General features: G+C 36.5%; 2 protein-coding genes across 7 annotated transcripts; both read left to right on the top strand.

Annotated features, from left to right (window-relative positions):
* The first annotated feature begins 1,532 nt into the window (after positions 1–1,532).
* Positions 1,533–5,673, top strand: LOC131009587 (uncharacterized). Its single transcript, XM_057937001.1, has 2 exons — positions 1,533–1,772; positions 1,837–5,673. Exons 1-2 carry the CDS (start codon positions 1,533–1,535, stop codon positions 5,671–5,673), a joined length of 4,077 nt encoding a protein of 1,358 aa, XP_057792984.1.
* Positions 5,674–8,170: 2,497 nt separating this feature from the next.
* Positions 8,171–9,976, top strand: LOC131011645 (probable mediator of RNA polymerase II transcription subunit 26c). Of its 6 annotated transcripts, none has more exons than XM_057939421.1 (8): positions 8,171–8,672; positions 8,749–8,817; positions 8,909–8,991; positions 9,089–9,162; positions 9,259–9,317; positions 9,414–9,474; positions 9,560–9,653; positions 9,770–9,976. In XM_057939421.1, the coding sequence occupies exons 1-8, from the start codon at positions 8,385–8,387 to the stop codon at positions 9,771–9,773; spliced, it is 732 nt and encodes a 243-aa protein (XP_057795404.1). In that variant the 5' UTR covers positions 8,171–8,384; the 3' UTR covers positions 9,774–9,976. The 6 variants fall into 6 exon arrangements, 4 of the variants coding, with proteins under 4 accessions (XP_057795404.1, XP_057795405.1, XP_057795402.1 ...); XM_057939422.1 differs by having other exon boundaries at positions 9,560–9,673; XM_057939419.1 differs by having other exon boundaries at positions 9,232–9,317.
* The last annotated feature ends 12,059 nt before the right edge of the window (positions 9,977–22,035 follow it).

Genomic DNA, 22,035 nt, shown 5'->3' with positions numbered 1-22,035 from the left:
GCTTTGACAGGAAGACTTTTGCTTCGTAAAGGTGAAAAACCGAAGCCGGCAATGATGTTAAAAAAGGAGTTGAATGATTTATGGGGAATTGCTTCTTCTTGGCAACTTATTCCCCTTGGAAAAGGCTACTACACTTTGGTTTTTCAAAGTGAGGCGGACAAAACCTGTGCCAAGGTTAAAAACACTTGGGAACTTTTTAATGGTCATCTTCGACTCAGGGAATGGTCAAGGAATTTCGATCCCTTCAAGGAGCATTCTTCGTTGGCTAATGTGTGGGTGAGAATACACTATTTGCCGATAGAATATTGGCACGCGGAAGTGCTGGCTGGAGTTGCGAGATATATTGGGCATCCCATTAGAATCGATGCAGCTTCAGTGAAGAAGGATTTTGGACAGTTTGCGAGGGTCTTGGTCGAGTTAGATATGTCTAAACCTCTTCCTACTACTCTTCTTTTTGATGAAGGAGATTTCGCTTTTTATATTGAGTTCACTTATGAAAAGCTCCCACTTTACTGCAACAGGTGCAAAATAACAGGACACTCTCCTGATAGATGTTTCAAAGCTATTCAAAAGGAAACTGACGAGACAACTACTCACGTCAAGATTGCCACGCAACAGCCAAGGGGAAAACAATGGCAAGAAATTCAGCATATTCAGACTACGAACAACGAACATGAAGCCGCCTTGCATGAGCATAGAAATCAACCTGTCGGCGATCAACAGATTCAGCAACATTCGGTTAAAGATAAGCAGTGCTCGGGGACTACAATTGGAAACACTTTTGCTGTGTTGGAAAACCTGAGAGGTGAAGAAACTGGGTTACAAATCTTGGAGGCTGAGCAGATAACTGATAAATCCGCGCGCGTACAGCAGCAAGGTTCCGGTGAGGACAATGAACCAAGATCTACACCTCAGAAGGTTGCGCAGCCTTCGCATCGAGGCTCTTCGCCTCATCTGTTGGAGCAGGAGGAAAATGCTAAGAACAGAATCAGTGGTGAGAATGTTAGATTTCAGTTGAGGAATAATGAGGATATCAGAGGACCGGATATGTTGGACGCTATCACCAACATTGTGGAGACATCGGTGTACGATAGGCCGCTTGAAGTTTATGTTTCTGAAAGTTCAGAAGAGGAGGAAACAATTGAAGCGGATGTTATAAGTGAGGAAATTCATTCCCGACAGCAACCAACTGATGCGGTTGCTTTTGAGAATGCTATGAAGGCTCAGAGATTGGAACAAATTCTGGCATTGGCTAAGGAGCCAATTACTTCGGGTATGGCAGCTAAGCGGCGCGGTAGGCCTTCAAAAAAACAGCTCGCAGATCGTGCAGCGGAACAAATCTCAAAACAGGCAGAGGAGAGTATTAAACATCGTCTTCGAAAAGCTAGAGATGCTGGCAATAATCCGGAAGCTTTTGTTATTGACAATAGCAAGAAAGACTGTATTCAGGCGATGGAGAATGTCGCCCGTGAAAGCTGGTCGGCTGAGGTGGAAAGATGCGGAGGCTCCTCCGCCCATTTCAATCAATCTTCATGAATATCATCGCCTGGAATGTCCGTGGTTTGACGGACGAATCCAAGCGGTTACTTAAGGAGCACTGTAGCTCATTTTCTCCTATTATCTTGGGTTTGATTGAACCTAAGAAGGCGTTTCGTAAGGTGAGGCAGAGCTACTGGAATTCTTTAAATATGGTGCCTATTCATCAAAATTGTCGAGCATCTAAAAGTTCGAACATTTGGGTTCTTGCTCATCCTGATGTGATTGCAACCATGGTTTTTTCCTCTGACCAATCTGTGATCGTTGATTGTATTTGGCAAACTTTCAACTTCCGTGTAGCTATTATACACGGAGCCAATGACCAGATCCTCCGCCGTCAACTTTGGCATGATCTTCTACATTTCACGTCAGGTAATACTGTCTTTATTGGTGATTTTAATGCAGTCAAAGGCTCTAATGAGAGGATCAGTTCTAGGTCCCCTTCAAGAAGCTCATGCTTGGACTTCTGCGCTTTCATTGATGATTCTCAATTCATTGAATCTCCGACTGAAGGGATTCGCTTTACCTGGTCTGGACGTCGGTTTTTTTCCCCGTCATGTTGAATCTATCCTTGATAGAGCATTTTTTTCCAAGGGTTTTGCTGATTTATGCGATTCGATTGTTACCACGGCGCTTCCGAGGCTCACCTCTGATCATTCTCCGTTAGTTCTGCAGTGCCGTCAGGTTACTCCATCTGGCATAAGACACTTCAGATTTCTGAATATGTGGACCCTTCATCCTTCGTTCTTAGATATGGTGAAGAATTCGTGGACGGTTGCTGTTAACACTAGCTGCCCTATTCTGTGTGTTATGTTGAAACTCAAGAGGCTGCGTTATGATATTAAGGTCTGGAATAAAGATGTTTTTGGCAACGTAGATAATTCGATTGGTCTATTTCAGAATCATTTGGCGGTCACCCAGAACCAGATTTCTGAAACTGGATATACTGATGAGCTCTTCGATGAGGAGATTCGTTTGCAAGCTGAGCTTAATGTTGCGCTTTCTAGAAAAAATAATCTTCTTCAACAGAAAAGCCGTGCCTCGTGGTTGCAAGATGGGGATAGAAATACGACTTTCTTTCACAGAATGATAAAATTCAAACGGAGGAATACTTTGATTACTCGCTTGAATATTGATGGTGTGGATGTCTATGATCCGAGTATTATTGAGCAACATATCATCGGGCACTTCTCGGCTCTTTTCATGGATGATGGAAGCCCGAGCGCTGACCCTTTGGAGATTGAGGCGCTTTTTGATCTGGCGGTTTCGGATGCTCAGAATAATTTTTTGGTCAGTATACCTGCGGAGAGTGAGATTGCGGCGGAGGTCTTTGGAATGGACGCTAATAGTGCCCCTGGACCTGATGGTTTCTCTGGTTCCTTCTTTCAGACTTGCTGGGAAATTATTAAGACGGATGTTGTCAGTGTTGTTCAAACTTTTTTCCGGTCTTCTTATTTACCTACTGGTTGCAATTCCAGTACAATGATTCTTATCCCAAAGAAGAAGGATGTTTCAACTGTTGCTGATTTGAGGCCCATCGTTCTGTCGAACTTCTTCTTTAAAATCATTTCCAAAATCTTGGCGTCAAGGCTTAGCAGGATTGCGTCCACTCATATCTCTAATAACCAATTTGGTTTCATTAGTGGTCGCAACATCCATGATTGCATTATGCTCAGCTCTGAGGGATTCAACTCGATGCAACGTACGAATCGGGGTTCGAATATGGCTTGCAAAATTGACATTCGTAAGGCTTTTGACACCATTCGCTGGGAGTTCATTATGCAAGTTTTGAGAGCGAATGGATATCATGAGAAGTTCGTCAATTGGATTTGGATCATTTTTAGCTCTGCCCGGCTCTCCATTCTTTACAATGGTCAGCTTTCGGGGTACTTCTCTTGTTCTCATGGGGTTAGGCAGGGTGATCCGTTGTCGCCGATTTTATTTGGGATTGCGGAAGACGTCCTGAGTCACCTTATCAGCAGTTGTGTGGAATCGAGACACCTTAGTCCGATGGGTTTCAGCCGGGCCACTAATTTTCCAACACACTTATTTTATGCTGATGATATTATCCTTTTTAGCACTGCTACGGTTCGTAATGCTCGAAAGATCAAGGAAATTCTGAATTATTATGGTTCGATTTCTGGTCAGGTTTGCAGTCAGGAGAAATCGAATCTCTACTTCGATAGGGGCGTGACTACGGATAGGAGAAGGGCTATTCAGCGTGTCATGGGTTTCTCTGTGGGGAATCTTCCGATGACGTATTTGGGAGTTCCTATATTTGTTGGTCGTCCGCGGGCCTCGTATCTCATGCCGATCTTTGATAAAATTGTCCAAAAGTTTGCAAGGTGGAAAGGTCTTCAACTGTCTATCGCAGGCCGTTTATGTTTGGTGAGGTCTGTGATTCAGAGTTCGATTGTGCATTCGATGATGGTTTATAAATGGCCTAAATCGTTATTGCATTCGCTTGACCGTAAATGTCGTAATTTCATTTGGACGGGCAGCATTGATCAGCAACCGCGTTGTTCTGTTAGTTGGAGACGGGTGTGCGCTCCTAAAGAGGAAGGTGGTCTTGGCATTCGTTCTTTTACCTTAATGAATAAATCTTTTTTGATGAAGCTGGCATGGAAGATGATAAAAGGTGATGATTGGGCTCATCGGATTATGAGGTCCAGATACCTCACGACCTTCAGCTATGCTAAGCAAAATATTGCTAATTCGACTATTTGGCTCGGCGTGAAACAGGAGATTGATCCCTTGGTGGTTGATTCTTACTCTTGCATCAATAATGGTGCTAATACTTATTTTTGGAAGGATGATTGGCTGGGTTACATTTTGGTGGATAAGCTCAAAATTCCTCACTACATGCATGATTTTCTCCATTTCTCTGTGAAAGATTACTACTACGATGGTCTGTGGCATTTCTCGCCTTCGTTTGTGAATTATTTTCCTGAGGTGGTGGCTGATATTTTATTGATTCCTATGAGCGAGGAAAAAGATTCTAGATATTGGAAGCATTCGATCAAGGGGGATGTCTCGGCGGCTTTAGCCTTCTCCAAGAATTGTCATCGTTACACTATGGTTAAATGGGGGACATGGATTTGGGAACCGTACATTCCGATTCGTCGTTCGATCTTATGCTGGAGGATTCTTCATGGGCGTCTTCCTACCTTGGATACTCTCGTTAGACAAGGTATGGTCACTCCTAATGGTTGTCCTTTTTGTTATATGGATGCTGAAACCATTGAGCATATCATGTGGAGCTGTCCTCGGATTAGTTACATTTGGGAAACGTTTCTGGTCTGGTTTCATAAAACGGATCTGTTAAGTTGCTTGGATATTCACACTTTTTTAGTGCTGGCTTGGAATGCTTGCTTCAGCCCCCAAATTTTGGCTTTTTGGAAAGGAGGCATTATTTCGATCCTGTGGAAGATATGGGACTGTAGAAATGCGATTGTTTTCGATGATCTCCGTTTTGAGGCTCGGTCGATTCTTACTTTTGTTAAAGCTTATTTTAAAGAGATGGATTCTAATTTTTCACGGCTTGGTACCATCAAGAATAATTGGACTGACTACGTGATTGTTAGAAGTCTTGGAATTGGCAGTCGAGCTGCTCCTCCCCCTCGCATGGTGGAGGTTTATTGGTGGCCTCCGGTGACTCATTGGATTAAGGTCAACACCGATGGCTCTGCTAAAGGGGCTCCTAGTCGTCGTATTGCCGCGGGAGGAGTTTTTAGGGATAATTTTGCTTATGTCCGTGGCTGTTTTCACATCAAGGGTGGTAGTGGGTTTGCTTTTGAAGCTGAGCTTCTCGCGGTTATTACTGCTATTAATATTGCTCATGATCGTGGCTGGCTTCATCTTTGGGTTGAGTCCGATTCGATGTATGTGGTGCGGTTGTTGGAGAATCGCTCCACGAATGTTCCCTGGCGTTTCTTAGCTTCCTGGAAGCAGGTTCTTCGTCGTCTTCATGGTTTTTCTTTGATTGTTACTCACATCTTTCGGGAAGGAAATCACCCCGCGGACATAATGGCCAATGATGATAGACAAGAGGGATGGTGGCCTTATGCGATTGACGATATTAAACATGCGGTGGCTCGTGATTTTTCTACCCATAGCTTTGTTAGAATGGTGCTTTAAGGTGTTAGTGTTTGTTTCGAATAGGTTGGATGCTTCTCGCGACAGGTGCGGTTGCTTCGTTGGGGTTTCGGTTGTCTGTTGGTGTTGGGATGGTTCCTACTTCTTCCGTTTACATGGTTTTTCTTGGTCTGCTGATTTTCCTTTTAGCTTCGCTAGTTGTGGCTGGTGTCGTGCTATTTCTGGTTTTCATTTTGGTTCATTTTTAGTTGGTTGTGTTTTTGCTTGTTCTTTGCTTGTTCTCCTTTGTTGGTTTGCTTTGATGTGTTCGGGAACCGAGCTGCTTAGGGGTGATGGTTCGGCCGGAATCTCTGAAGTTGTCTCACTTCCGTTCCCACACAGCTCCTTGTTTAGACGAGTACTCTTTTTCCCTTTTAAGGATTTTCCGACCAGGTTTGCCTTAAAAAGGGTTTTAATGAGGTTCGGCCCTTAGTTTGTTGTTTGTGCACTCAAGGGTTCTTGGTTCGTTTTTTCTCTTTCTCTTTTTAATAAAAATTAATTTAATAAAGTTCCACATTAAACTTTTAGTACACTTAATCGTTTAGATAATATACACAAAGAGACAATAAGATCCAACTTTGATTTTACAAGAGAGTATATTTGTTTGACATACTTTACAGTAGAAATTGTAATTTTTATAAAATCTAGAGAGAAAAAAAAAATCAAAGAATGGGGAAAAAATTTACAAGAAGTAGAATTTTCTATCTAAAATTATTAGTATTTGCATTTGAGATTTTGTAGCACTAATGTTAGTTGATATTTCTTTATAGTTTTTTTTAAATCTTTTATCATTTATACATTTATTATTAATTATTATTTTGTATTATTCTAATTTTGGTTGAGATGGATAATCAACAAGGTAACAAATAATATTTGATTATTTAGATATTTTATAAATTTAAATAAGTTCGAGTTATAGTGGGTATTACTATAAATTGGTATGACATTAAAAAAATTAGATATGATATTTCAAGCTCCAGATAATGGTTTGGTCTTAAATTAAAGGTTCAGAAGAGATCATGCTCAGATGACACATACGGTCTTCAATTATTTTTATCTATCCAATTAAAAATTTTGTCAAAAATAATAATAAATCATGTAATAATAAATGTGACGTATCAATCATCCATCATATTATACATCAAATTTATATACTCAATCCGTCTCAATTCAACCTTTTATAAAATTTCATCACATAAAAATTTATGTAAATGATACTAATTTCAATTATCTCAACAAAAAATTATGTTTAATTAATGAAAGTGGTTGAATTGAATTAATATAATTTGAAATGTAACGTTAATTTAATTAATCAAAATAAAATAAATCAAAAATATAATTTATGTAAAAAATATTTAACATTTTTAATCATAAAAAATAACATAAAATAATTATAAATCACAATGCTAAGTTATTCTCCTCTAAAATTTGACGGGTAACAAACTATTACTCCTCCATCGTAATTTAATAGGCCACAAAGTTTAGGAACATATGTTAAAAAATAAATAATTTATAATAAAATATGAAAAAAAAAAGAAAATATTTTTTTAAGAATATATTTGTCCAAAAAGTAGAAGAGATAAATGGAGATATTATATTTTAAATAAAAGAAAAAATAATTATGTGTGGACTATAATAATATTTAATGTAAATAATGAGTTATATAAAAATATTTATTATATATTTATTTTTTATTTTAAATAAATTTATTGAAACATAATATGTAAATAAAAAAAAAACATGACTTATGGAATTGGTATATGACTTATTGAATCGGTACGTGAGAAGTATTAGGGCTGCGGTTCGCCTTGACATGGCTTCGCATAGCCATCTGCGTCAGAAACGGTAGTTGGGGCTGGTGGGTTGTTGTTTGGTTCGGCTTTTTCTTGGTTCTGTCGCCATCTGTTTGGGGAGATCTTGGTTTGGGTTTTTCTTCGATCACTTGGCAGACGTTTGGATTTGGGGTTGGAGGTTGTGGAGTGCTCACGGAGATGGCATATACCCGGATGTTTTGCTCTGCTTTTTCTTTGTTTGGGTTTGTTCTTCTTACGGCGACGGCGTCTAACCGACCGTTTAGTTTTTTTCTTGGGGTGAGAGCCGGGATAGTTTGGGGACGATGGTTAGGCCGGAGTTCCGGAAACTTTCCCTTCCGCTCTTTCCTTCTATCGTTTTGTGTTTTGACGAGTACTCTTTTTCCTTTTCACGGTTTTTCCCACGGGGTTTTCCGTGAAAAGGTTTTAATGAGGTTCGGCCCTTAGTCTGCTCCTTCTGTGCTTTCAAGGGTTTTTTTTGGGTTTTTTCTTTTCTTTTTTATATATTGGCAATCTTAATAATTACATTTATCGAAATAACTAAAGACTCCAAAAACACCCGTAGTTGTCGAGCGTGGAAAGTCGAATACAAAGAAATTTGAAGGCATGGGCTTTTATGTCATTTCTCACTAAATAACATGACACCACACACTAATTAAGAAGCAGTGGGGCCCCACAAAAAATGAGAATGAAACTGCCACTGCTATTTCTTTCTACTACTTAAATAAATAAAAATTGAAATAATTTCCCTGCCCAAAAACACTGTTAATTCCAACTTCATTCATTCCGAAATGAACAGGATTCTACCAACACATTTTTGGGATTTGTTCCTTTATCTCTTCTCCTCCAGCTAAAATTAACTTGAGATAAAATTTTGAAAAATCAGTTGCAGGAATTTGGTTTATGGATTTGAACGAGTTTCGCTCCGTCATGTCGGATTCCGGCATTGATGTCTGGACTTGGATCGATATGGCGATATCCGTGGCGTCTGCTGATCATGAAATCGAGCTCCGGAATCGCAGAGATGGAATTGTTCAGAAGCTCTTTGCATCGCCATGTGAGAATTGTGTGAAGAGGAATGAGAGTGATCAGCAAAATCATCAAGGAATCCAACCAGATAAAAATGTGGAACACGATGATGAGCACAAGAAGATTCTAGAAATCAAGAACCTTCTAGACGATCATAGCCAGGTTTCTTGCTTCTGTTTCTTTGATTTCGACAGTGCTTTATGTTTTGTTATGTTTTCACCGAATTGGAATTTTGTAGAATGAGAAATCTATGATTGAGCTTCTTCAGAGGCTTTTGGACATGAATACTACTTTTACAACTCTCAAGGTGACATTTTCTTCTCCATTCAAATTTACACTTTTTTTTTTTCCTTTTTAATTTTTGCTGTTACAATTTTGTTGGTTTTCTGTGTTTTAAGGAAACTGAAATAGGAAAACATGTAACTAAACTGCGAAAGCATTCATCAAATGAAGTGCGGAGACTGGTGAAAGTTCTTGTAAGGTTAGTGCAAAATCAAAAAAAAAATCATCAAGATTTTCAGAAATAATATATTTTTTTAATTCGGATCATATTCTTGAAATTGCGTTTCTGGTTGCAGAAAATGGAGGGATACTGTTGATGAATGGGTGAGGCAGAATACGCCTATAGAAGAAGAAGCCACTGAATTCAATGGTATTTTATTTTATTTGCAAAGTTGTATGTATCAAGATCTTATAGTTTATTTGTGGAATTCTTAATTAGATCAAGCATCCTATTTATTTGCTAAAGATGATGCAAGAATTCACAACAGTGTGAAAGATGTTTCCTGTCATTCAACTCCACCAAAGGTCAGCATTTTCAGACTCTGAAAACAATTTTGTTTTTCATTTTATTTGCCTTAATTTTCTATCGATAATTTTGATTGGCTGATGGATTAAAAGCAGAGGAAAGCAAAGGATAATGGGATTATATTGAATGATGAAGATTATCAAGAATCTCAATATGGTTTGGCTTAAATCACAATCAAACAGTGGTGTCTTTGTACTGCTAAAAACAAAGTAAGATTTATGATGTGATGTTTGTTATGTAGCCAAGAAACAAAGAAGGCCACAAGTAATGGATATCCCAAAATTCAAGAATTCGATTGTTCGCAACAATGGAAGCAGTATCCCTATAAAATACCGGTGAACAATTGCATATTAGCGTAACAACTCATCTCTTCAATGGTTATTCACTTTCTTAGTTCTTGATTTCATTTCATTTCATTTTATTTTGTTTTTGTTTTTGTATGTTTGTGCAGATGATGTAGAAAAATGCAGTGATCCTTGAAAGGCGACTGAAAAAGGGTTGGAGAGAGATAGTCAGTCCCATGTGATTTTGTTTGGTGAGTAGATGCATTGATTTTGGATTGTGAAGAACTACTTGCATAGCATAGCTCTACAAATTTGCAACTGTACATTAAATAATGATACTTTTTTCTATTTATATTATCATGAATATCGTATTATATGCTCTATTTCATTAATACATTAGAATTTTGCGTTTAAATTTATGTCTAATTTTAATTTTGTACATGAACTAAAAATATCACCTTCGAATTCATATGTGTAGAGACAATATTTTGAAGTCTATATATGCAAAACGAAAATTGAATTAAAATTCGTATTTGTAAGGGTAATTATTGATGCATTTTTTTTATAATTTATACAAGTAAATAAAGAAATTTAATCCAGGACCCCAGGCCTTGGATGTTAACCATATATTGTTAGGCTAATACATGCACACTCTTTTTTCTTTGTCTTTTTTATATATAGAGGATCAATTTTTTTTTTATCAAGAAAAGATTCATTAAAATTGAGCTGATATCAGAGGTACCACAAAATAGTTCTATCATTTTATCATTTAGATCATATCATTCGAACACCATATACAGGATCAATTATGTGTAAATAAGATTAAACAAATTTAATGTGGCAGAAAATGTTGATGGAAAGTGGTCCTAACATGTTGCATAAAAGAATTTGGTAAGAGGAAGATTGGTTCAATTTGGTTACAGATGGAGACAGGAGAAGGAAAGAATGTTTTGAGTTAATATTCTTTTTAGTTTGTTTTGTTTATAATTTCAGTGAGAAAATCAAATACAGACAATTTTAGAGATCAAATATATAATAAATCAAAACATCGTTAATTCTTCCAACAAATTTTATACGACAAATTTGGTTGAAATAATAACCACATCTATAGTAAACATATATCAAGTATTATTATTGGGGAGTGATTTTTGGACACCAGACGTCTTAGACACCTTTATAAAAAATCGGTTTTTGCTTAATATTTAATTTGACCGATTTTTTGTTATTTAGTGATTTGTCTAAAATATCATGTTCAAAAATATATTCAACCGATTTTGTTATTATTTTCGGTTTTTATATATCTTTATTATAAAAAAATTAGTGAACTTGGAAAAAAAATATAAAAATAAAAAATAATAACAAAATCGGTTGAATATATTTTTGAAAATGATATTTTAGACAAATCACTAAATAGCAAAAAATAGGTCAAATTAAATATGAAGCAAAAACTGATTTTTTATGAAGGTGTCTAAGACACTTGGTATCCAAAAATCTTTTCCCATTATTATTAGCGACTTTGTTAAAATCTACATTTAAAGAAAATGAAATAAGCGGGCAGTCAGAAACAAATACTCTCACCAAATAACTTGTTCTATATATGGATCAATTTTTCCTATTTTTCCCCGTTCAAACATTAGCATTTTTTTTTAGAGGAACATTAGCATTTTACTTTTGAAATTTTCATATTTTGCAAAATAATGTCATTTTAAGCCTTTTCCTGTCCTAATTCCATTATTACTTTTTGCCAAAAATAAATTTCTTTAATTTTTGTGCATGACTGGCTAGGCACATATTTTAAATAGAGAGGACAAAAAAGATACTTCTAATTCACTCAATTTTGGCATTAACGGTAAGAAGAAGAAAAAAGTATATAAGATTCACATCCTGCAGTCGATCAATGGTGAGGTGCAGCTTTTTTTGATAAGTGGTCACAATCTAGTTTTAAAAAAAATAAAATCATGTTTGAGATGTCTAACGAATCAAGGTCCGTCAAAATTTGAATTAACATTCAGGTTTTTTATAAAAGAAAAAGTAAAAAAATCCCTTGAGAGCACAAAACGCAGACTAAGGGCACGAAACTCGAAAAGAGATCGTTAAACAAAGAAACCTGAAGACACTAGTGATCCCATAAATCAGGATAGTCGTCCATCTCATCTGACCAACGTCTATGAACTATATTATTCATTGCATTCATGCTATCACTATTGCTATAATCAACCACAAAGTTCCTCGGATTGTAGCCCATTTCCCCCGCATTCCTGAGGCGACCTTTTATGCTACCTTCCGGAACTGCTTGCATCGGCTCACTTCCCATGCCCTTTCCCGTGCCCTTTGGGCGGCCACGTCCCCGCTTGGTCGTCTTGTCCGAGAGTAATTGCATCCCCTGACTAACCTGCTCCTCTAACCGACTAATGCGACTAGTAATATTGTCCGGGCCAAGAGTGGACAAATCCTTGTTACCTTCATGCGAAACACCCCCGCTTTTGTCCAAAGTTGGGTCACGTTCGAGAGCAACAGCTGTGTCGTCAATAATCGGTGTGTTCAAACCCGTGCCATCCGGAGCCTCCATCTCCAAAGTTTCATCCACATCCGAGTCCTCCTCGTTAATGACCAAGTCACTATCTTTAATTACATCTTTATCCCCCTGAATCGGAACCAGTATTTTCTCCAACAAATCCGGCTCAGATAAATGAACCCCGAAAGACGGTCCAGAAATAGGATCCACGCCCGTATCCAAACAAGTCTCCGCATTATTCTCCAAGTCCAGAGCCTGAAATGCATTTCGCGTCTCGACAGCCTCTTTTTGAAGAACCGGAACAACAATCTGATTTTTTACCGCCTGTTCGGCGACCTTTGACCAAGCCGCAGCAGGTTTATCATGAGTCTTCCTGTCACGACCGGCCCTAATTAGGGCCAGTCGTGACAGAGTGGTATCAGAGCCGGTTTATTTGCTTTGAACCCTAGAGTTAACCAATTTTTCTAGTATGATCACTAGTATATATGAGTCAGTCAACCAAAGCTCATCACTTCATCACATCGTCATGCTCAGCAAGAAAGAAGGTGGTGGCAGCTTGGTGGCTGCTACTCGCTGGAAATTTGAGGGCGCCGATGGCGGTGCCATCGGCCAAGGTTGAGCAGAGGAGAGGGATGAGCGTCGGCGGCGGCTCAGCTGCTGCCGATCAGACCCAGGAGAAAGAGAGAGGGAGGCTGTAGCATTGTCGATGGCGATGTTGCTATAGTTGTCGGAGTGCAGAGAGAGGGGCGGTGCGGCTGGTGGACGTGTCGACGCCCGGAGTTTCAGAGGGCGTTCGGCGGTGGCAGTGGGCTTCGTCTGCTGCTGTTGTTCGCCGCGGGCTCAGAGGTTGTAGACACAGCGGCGGCGACGGCTTCATGGCCGAGCAGTCGCCAGGAGTAGAAGGAAAGTCAGAGGGAGCGGCGGCGGCGGCAGCCCCAGGCTGTGCAGTTGCCGGACCTTGAAGGGAAAGAGAGAGAGATGGCGGTGGTGGCTGATTTAGGCAGAGAAAGAGGGCGGCGGCCGTGGCACCGCTGCAGTTGCCGGAGAGGGAAGGCGGTGAGTTGAGCAAGGGCTCGGCGAGCCTGAATTTGAGTGAAGGGAATGGAGCTCCGGCGGCGGTGAAACTTCGAGAAGAAAGAGGGGCCGAGGGAGGCGGCTGGTCTTTTCGGTTGATGCGGCGGACTCCGCTGCTTCGCCGGAGAGAGAGAGAGCCGCGACGGTGGGTTCCGGCTGGAATGGGGGCGAATTTTGGTGTCGGTAAGAGAGAGAGAGAGACCGAGAGAAAGCATTTTTTTCATGTGTGTGTGTGTGTGTTTTTCGTTTACAGAGAGAGAGAGTGCAGGTAAGGTTTTGGCTTGGGCCAATAAGTTGGGCTCATAGTTTGGGCCATGTTTTTATAAAATGGGCTGTATTTTTATCACTTGGGCCGATTTTAATGAGACAGGACCCTATTACAATTTTATTTAATGAGCTGTCTTGATTAATTTAATTAATTGGGCTACCCTATTTTAATTAATTGAACTATTTTTAGTTTGATTAATTTATTTAAAGGAAAATTTTCATAATAATATTATATTATTATTATGTGCATATTTTAAGTACTTACTTATTATATGCTAAGAATGACATGAAATTACATTTATTTTTGCAATAAGAGTATTTAAGTATTTAATTGGTTTTAATTATAATTCCAATTATTAAAGAAAGATGAGTAAGAATATTGTTGGTGTTCTTAACTCAAGAGAAATGTTTTCAATTATTTATTCATTAAATTTTGAAAATCCGGCTAAGTGAATCATAGAATATTAAGCACTTCACCGTGACTTAAGATTAGATTCAAGGAGACCTATTAAGAATAGATTTCTTGTAGGCTTTGAGCATCAGAAGGATTAGCACTGCTATTCCGATTCAGAAATAAGGATAAACGACAGGCTTTGCCTATACAGGTGGGCATTACTTTTACTATACGTATATAGAGATCCCCTGCGTGTCGTAGGCCTCTTATACGAATGAATGCATGAGATGATTTAACTGTTAATTTCAGTTTTATATATCTATCAAATGAGTTTAATGTTACATTTGAGCAAGTTATTTCGTTACAAAATATTTGAGTTAAAGTTATTTCAAGTATTGTCTTGCCATAAAATGTTTAAATTTTAGTATGATATCTATCTGCTTTGGCTTTGCCAATGATGCAATCGAATTCGGGTCCTGAGCAGTTGATAGCTATCCTGCCAGGGCTAGTGTACACCAGTGACCGTGAGTCATCTAGCGGGTTGGCCGGTCAAGTGACCGTGAGAGGTGGCCACCTCTCCGGCACACAGTTCCAGATATGATAGATTACAAGAGAACTTAGACTGCAGTCGAACTTTAAGAATCACAAATGAACTTAGTAAGCTTGGGCCTTTTTAGCGAAAAACTCCCTTGCTGTACTGTTTATGATGGCATGATAATTTACAGTTTTGAAGCATGTATTTTTATACTTAGGTATACGTGCCCACTGAGTACTTTTGTACTCAGCCCTGCATATATTTCTAAATGTGCAGATTGAGTAGCTGTCGATGGTGATGAAGTGACGACCGGAGTCTTTTGTCTTATCCTTATGTATTAATGAACTCTGGGGATACATGTCTTCATACATGTAATCAGAACCTTATTCCGCTGCGTACTCAGAAGTTTTATGTTATTTTGGCTAAGTCGGAGTTATCCGAACTTACTAGTTATTTGAGTCTATACGACTAAATCTCCGTTATATTATAAATATCCCTTTTGTTAACAATGATGAAATGCGATCCTTCCTTGTTTGATTATTTTCCTTTCTACCCCGCTTCTAATCTCCCTCCATTAGTCACGGTTTCCCCGGCTTAATTATCCCTAATTAGGGCCGGTCGTGACACTTCCCAAAAGTAGAATCTTTCTCTGTCGATTCCGTCGGAGCAACCTGTTGCTGCTTCTTCAAAGGGGCAGCCTCCTGCTGCCCAAACTCTGGCTGCACCGGCTTCCAAGTTAGTTGTTGTTGGACATTTATATTTGCAGCCTGTTCATTCGAGGTAATCGCCGCCTGCCAATGCGGCCCATTGTGAACTTGCGTAAGTTTAGCATTTTCATTCACAGTGTCATTCTGCTCACCCATCCCCCCAAACTTCGACTTGCGGCATCTATCGGGGGAGTGTCCCGTAATCTTGCAACGACCACAATAAAGAGGGAGGTTTTCGAAAACAAACTCAATATGAAAAGAAAAATCCTCCATATCAATAAGAAGAGTATTAGGAAGAGGGTTAGACATATCTATTTCAACAAGAATACGGGCGAAATGTCCAAAATCTCTACCTGCCGAAGCACCATCAATCTTTAGAGGATGGCCCAAGTAACGACCAATTCCAGAGATAATTTGTGGATTCCAATACTCGATAGGAAGATAATGAATTCGCACCCAAACATTCGCCAAGGGAGAGTTTTCTTTGAATGGGTCAAAGTTGCGAGTCCACTCTCGGAGCCGAAGAAGACCCTTTGACAGCTCCCAGATCACATTTGCCTTTGCCGTAGCTTTATCAGTCGCTGTAGTAAAACGGAGCGTGTAAAATCCCTTTCCCAGCGGAATCAGTTGCCAGTCATAATTTATACCCCAAATCTGTTGAAGCTCCGACTTCAACTCCATAGTTGAACGTGGCTTATCGCCTTTCCCCAACAGAAGTCGTCCTGTTAGTGCATGCTCAAAAGCTTGGACCTCCTTTAAATATAAAGCCTTAGGAATTTTGAGAGAGAATTGATCTCCGTCCTTCGTTGGACGCAAATCATGAAAAATATGAGCAGCTAAATCTTGCCGTTTAACAGGTCGCTTAACAGTAGCACTAGCATAAGAAATCCTAGCGTTATCGGCCACGCTAGGATTTACAGAATTCCTATCAACTGTCGTGCAATCAGCACCACAAGGATTTGTGGCCGATGTCTTCCCAACGGCATCCTGGGCCTCAGTAGTCTTCACCGCGCTGTTACCAACCGTGGCAGATATAGACCGAGCGGAAGAAGATCGAGGTTGAGGGTGTTCAAAATTCGCAGAAACAGAGGGGAGATTTAGGAATCCCTTATCTTGAGTTCCGGCCGACGAGGTAGTCATTGGACTGCCGAGAGGAGGCACAGCGGCCTGCAGGGGAACTGGGCAGCGGGGAGAGGTGGCCCAGATGGGTTCTTGCGCAGCTGCGCGGTCCTTCTGCCAGTTTCCGGCGAAGGAGGTGGCGCTCGGCGTGGCGTGGCGCGGCGCCGCAGTTGAGAGGCTGACGCTTTCCGCTGCTCGGGCGAACCACTGATCGGAATCAATCCTCCTCCACTTCGAGGGAAGAAGAAAGGAGGCGGATGGGCGGAGGGAGGCTGCGGCTGGGCTGTGCTGCTGTCGACGCGGGGGCGTCGATGGCCGTGCTGTTGCTTGCCGGCCGAGCGACAGGGGAGAAGCGTGGCGGAAGTTTCACCGGAGGAGGGGGCGTGCGGTGGCGCATCCGCGTGGGCTGCTGGAAAAGGCAGAACAAAATTTGAATTAACATAACAAACGATATTAAATACAAAAATGATAGTTAAACAAATTTTCAACTCAAGCAAAAAAGTCACAAGTTATTAAAATAAAGATATGTCACACAATCTCATACATTTTGTTTTTGTGATTTAGAAATGAACAAGAATATATGATGAGCATTGGGTAGTGTTATGGTCAAAGAATAGTATTAGAAGCTATGAAGTAAAGGACAACGTAGGCATCATAATAATTTTACAAGAAGACAATAATAATAGATTGAGTTAATGACTTAGAATTGCAAGTTTAGTGGATGGGGTGTGGAGATCCCTTTCTTTGTGGACCTTTTCCCATAAACATCGCCACATGCCAATTGCATTGTGTTTCCTTCTCATTGGATATATATATATCACGTCTCTCCTAAACTTTAAATCAAACATATATTTTGTATAAGAGTAGTGATATTTGAACACCAGGTGTACGTTACACCTGGTAAAAAACCGGTTTTTTACCTGTTTAGAGTGTGGGCCGATTTTATGGATTTAGTATATTTACTGATTTATCCTTGATTTATTCCATCCATTTTCTTTCTTTTTTTTCTGCCATTTTATGTACATTTTTTCGGCCAAATTCCCTTATTTTCGGTTAATTAATTAGTTTGTTTGGTTAATTAGTTTGTTTCCTTATGTTTCTTTATTTTTATGTTTTTATTTTGGCCAAATTCCCTTATTTTTATGGTTAATTAGTTTTTCGGCCAAATTCCCTTTATTTTTTAAGCTTTTGTTTCTTTATTTTTATGTTTTTATTTTGGGAAATTTTATAATTTATATAATTCGTTTTTTTTTTGTTCGGTTTTGTTTTTGATTTATTTGTTTTTAAATTTAATTATTGATTTGTTAACAATAATTTAGTGTTTCTTGTTATAATAATTCTAGGTTTGTTTCTAGCTTTTTTTTCTAAATTAATATTATTATTTTTTTCAAAAATTATTTCTCCTAGATTTTGTGTTTATTTGTTTTTTATTAATTTGTTTCAACTAATTTTGTGTTTCTCCTTAAAATAATACTAGATTTGTTTTTGGATATTATTTTTTAATTTTTTCGAAAATTAGATTTTTTTTATAAGATAAAAATAATATTATTTATTTTTATCTAATATAAAATTATGTTATAATTTCGGATATTTATATTGCTAAAATTTTGTTATTTTTATTTGTTTCCACTAATTTGTTTCCTATTATTAATTAATTAATTAAATTTTAGGATTTGTTAGGATTTGTTTTCATAACAAACCCTTGATACACAAGTAAATAAAGATTATTAGGTCCTATATTGATGGATTGGATTTATTCCAAATTCGAACTAGCCGCCCATCGTCGTTAGGATTTTGCCCTAGAAATGATTCCTATGAATAAATAGGTTTCCGCCCTATTCATTCTCAAAACCTTTCGGTTTTTCTCAAGTCCTTTGTAATCTTCTCTTTTCTCAATCGTTCTTAGTGTTTTATTTTCAAAATTCTTAATGACGAGACCTCTATAAAATGTGAATGATACTTTGTCACCTTGTCTGGTAGTGGCAACAACATAAGTCTTTAGTTAGAATTGATAATAAAATGATTCATGCGATTGGACATCGAGTGAATAATTTAAATAACATATTCATTATATTATTTCAACTCTTATAATAAAGTATTAATTAATTGAAGTAAATTAGTGAATATGAGAACAAAAAATGATTGATACGAATGTATTTCGCTCGCAAGACTATTTAACATAGACTTGAATGAAAAACTATGTATTATTGTTAATAATACAATGAGGTGAAATGATTCATAAGGTTCATATGAATATATTTCGCTCGCAAGACTATGTAACGAAGTCGATTCAATTCAGTTATTCGTTATAAAATAAAAGTTTATTAATTAATTTAAGTTAAATTAGTGAATTTGAGGATAAACGTAATAAAATGAGGTGAAATGGTTCAGGTGAATATATTTCGCTCCCAAAACTATGTTTAACAAGTCGATTCAATTATTCATTATAAAATAAACAGTTATTAATTAATTTAAGTTAAATTAGTGAATTTGAGGATAAACGTAATAAAATGAGGTGAAATGGTTCATATGAATATATTTCGCTCCCAAAACTATGTTTAACAAGTCGATTCAATTATTCATTATAAAATAAACATTTATTAATTAATTTAAGTTAAATTAGTGAATTTGAGGATAAACGTAATAAAATGAGGTGAAATGGTTCATATGAATATATTTCGCTCCCAAAACTATGTTTAACAAGTCGATTCAATTATTCATTATAAAATAAACATTTATTAATTATTTTAAGTTAAATTAGTGATTTTTAGGAAAAATATAATAAAATGAGGTGAAATGGTTGATATGAATGTATTTCACTCGCAAGACTATGTATTACAAGTCGATTCGATTCAACTATTCGTTATAAAATAAACATTTATTAATTATTTTAAGTTAAATTAGTGATTTTGTGGAAAAATATAATAAAATGAGGTGAAATGGTTGATATGAATGCATTTCACTCGCAAGACTATGTATTACAAGTCGATTCAACTATTCGTTATAAAATAAATATTTATTAATTATTTTAAATTAAATTAGTGATTTTGAGGAAAAATATAATAAAATGAGGAGAAATGGTTGATATGAATGTATTTCACTTGCAAGACTATGTATAGCAGGTCGATTCAACTATTCGTTATAAAACTATATAACATATACTTGTAGACAATGTATTATAATATAGTATTGGAGTCGATTTGATAAAAAAAAAAAAAAAGAACTACTATAGTGTAAATAATGAAGTCGAAATAATTATACTCAATGAAATGAAGTTGAATTAATTAATTGAATTAAATTAGTGAAGTTTTAATAAAAAAGCGAATCATATGATGGAGTTTTTCTCGGAAAGCTATATAACATATACTTTATTAAAAGCGATATAATAGTAAGAAAATGAACTACTATAGTGTGAGTAATGGAAAAAAAAATTAATTCAAGTGAATCATACAATGGGATTTTGCTCGAAAAACTATATAACATATACTTTATTTGAATATATTATAATGAAGTATTGTAATCGATATGATGATAACAAAATGAACCACTATTGTGTGAGTAACGAAGTCGAAATAGTTATACTCGATGAAATGAAGTTTAATTAATTAGTGAAGTTGTAATAAAAATAAAATTTATAAGATATATATATAATGAAGGAAATTTTATTAAAGTATAATCAATCCTACGTAGAGATTTTGCTCGGAATCTATATAACATATACTTGAATACAATGAATTATAATATAGTATTAAACGCGATATAATAATAAGAAATAATTATACTGAATGAAATAGAGATGAATTAATTAATTGAAATAAATTAGTGAATTTGAAAAAAAAAAAAAAATGAATCATACGATGGCATTTTGCTCGGAGAACCATATAACATGTAATATAATAAAATACTTTATTATAATATATTACAATAAAGTATATGTAATATTGTTTTTCGAGCAAAATCTCATCGCGTGATTCAGTTGAAAATTTTCTGTTTCGTTACTCACACTATAGTAGTTCATTTTCTTATTATCATATCGCTTTTAATAAAGTATATGTTATATGGTTTTCCGAGTAAAATCTCTACGTAGGATTGATTATATTGTATTTTTGCTTTCAACTTCACTAATTTATTTCAATTATGTAATTAAACTTGATGAACGTTGAGTTTAATTATTTCGACTTCAATAAAATATTATAATACATTCTCTTAAAATATATGTTATATAGTTTTCCAACCAAAATTACATTGTATTCACAATTTTTTTTGAACTTCACTAATTTATTTTAATTAATTAATTAAAATTTATTTCCTATTGTTATATAGCATTTACTGGATTATTATAATACATTTAATCCAAGTATATGTTATTTATTTTTTCAATCGATGCCCCATCATATGATTAATTTTATTTTTCTTTCTAACGCTTCACTAATGCGGTTGCCACTACCGGACAAGCTGGCAAAGTATAACTCACATACGTATTATTTTTCTTGTATTTCGCTTTTTTTTAAATCATCTTCGAATTTTTTTATTAAATATTTGAAAAAAATATAAAAATGAAAACAAATCTAGGAATACTTTGAAAGGAATCTCTAAATTAGTAGAAATAAATAAAATTAACATATAATTCGCAAAATAAAAAATAAAAATCAAAAAATAAAATAAATGTCGAAATAAAAAAAAAAGAATATATAATTTTCGAAAAATACAAAAAATTCAGAAAAAAAATATTATCGAAACAATAAAAAAATAATATGTTGTAACGCCCCGCTTTTCCCTAGCTAAATTTAGAGCAGATTTCAAACTTAGAATTTAAGATGATTCACGCCAAATAAAAGAAAATGAATTTACTTTAATTCCAACAAAAATAAATTTTGAAAGTTTATGTTATTTAAATTCTTGTGCATCTCATATTTATGTAAATTGAGTATTTAAATAGTTGCACTAGTATTTCAATTAGCAAACTTTAAAGGATTTTTACATATCCAAAATTTTCAATATTATAGAGATTTTAATTGAAGTCTTCAGTTATTTATGTGTGCTTGATTTAATTATTCACATTTCGAGCCTTAGTTTAAATTATTCTATGAGCACATGCTACCACTTGTCATCTATCATCATGTCTTCCCATGATCACCATGCTTCCTCCCTCACCTTTAATACGCCACCTACTACGCCACCTACTCCTTGTCAAAATAAGCTGCTGCCATCATTATCATGATTTGTTTTCAACCCTTACCATCAACTACAGTGCACAAGCCATACAATTACAAATCTCACTCCAACAAATCAGATTTTTCTTCTATCTATAATCATTTTATTCCTTCGTTGTGAAAGACCAAGCAACCAGAAGCTCAACTTTAGTTTTTCCTCCACTAAATATTTCGAGCAGGCCAAGTTTGTGGTGCACCAGATCAACGAACCAGCAACTTCGTTCTAAAGGTTTTACCTCTTTAAAACATTCAAATTATGTATTCTAGTTACAACTATTTTCACTCAATCATTGCTTTCAAATCAAAACTCCAATTGGAGACCCAACACACACCATTGCAGACATACATGTAGAGGCGCATAACTCACATAATTGTTCATACATCCATCACACCAGATCAAAACAAAATGCATACACGTTATATTGATGTCAAATTACTGGCATGATAAGTACAATCTGTGTATGTATACGTATATGAAGCATGACTGTTTTAAAAGAAAGAAGAAAGGAGTTTTGAGTTTTGGTTTTGCTTGTTGTGTTTGTGTGTCTGCTGATGAGTTGAGTTGAGGGTGGAAGGAGGCAGATGCGGTCGGCTGCGGCTCATCGCTGC

This window comes from Salvia miltiorrhiza, chromosome 2, assembly GCF_028751815.1.
Source record: "Salvia miltiorrhiza cultivar Shanhuang (shh) chromosome 2, IMPLAD_Smil_shh, whole genome shotgun sequence".
NCBI lineage: Eukaryota > Viridiplantae > Streptophyta > Magnoliopsida > Lamiales > Lamiaceae > Salvia > Salvia miltiorrhiza.
The sequence above is the reverse complement of the archived record's forward strand: the minus strand, read 5'-3'. Positions and strand labels throughout refer to the sequence as shown.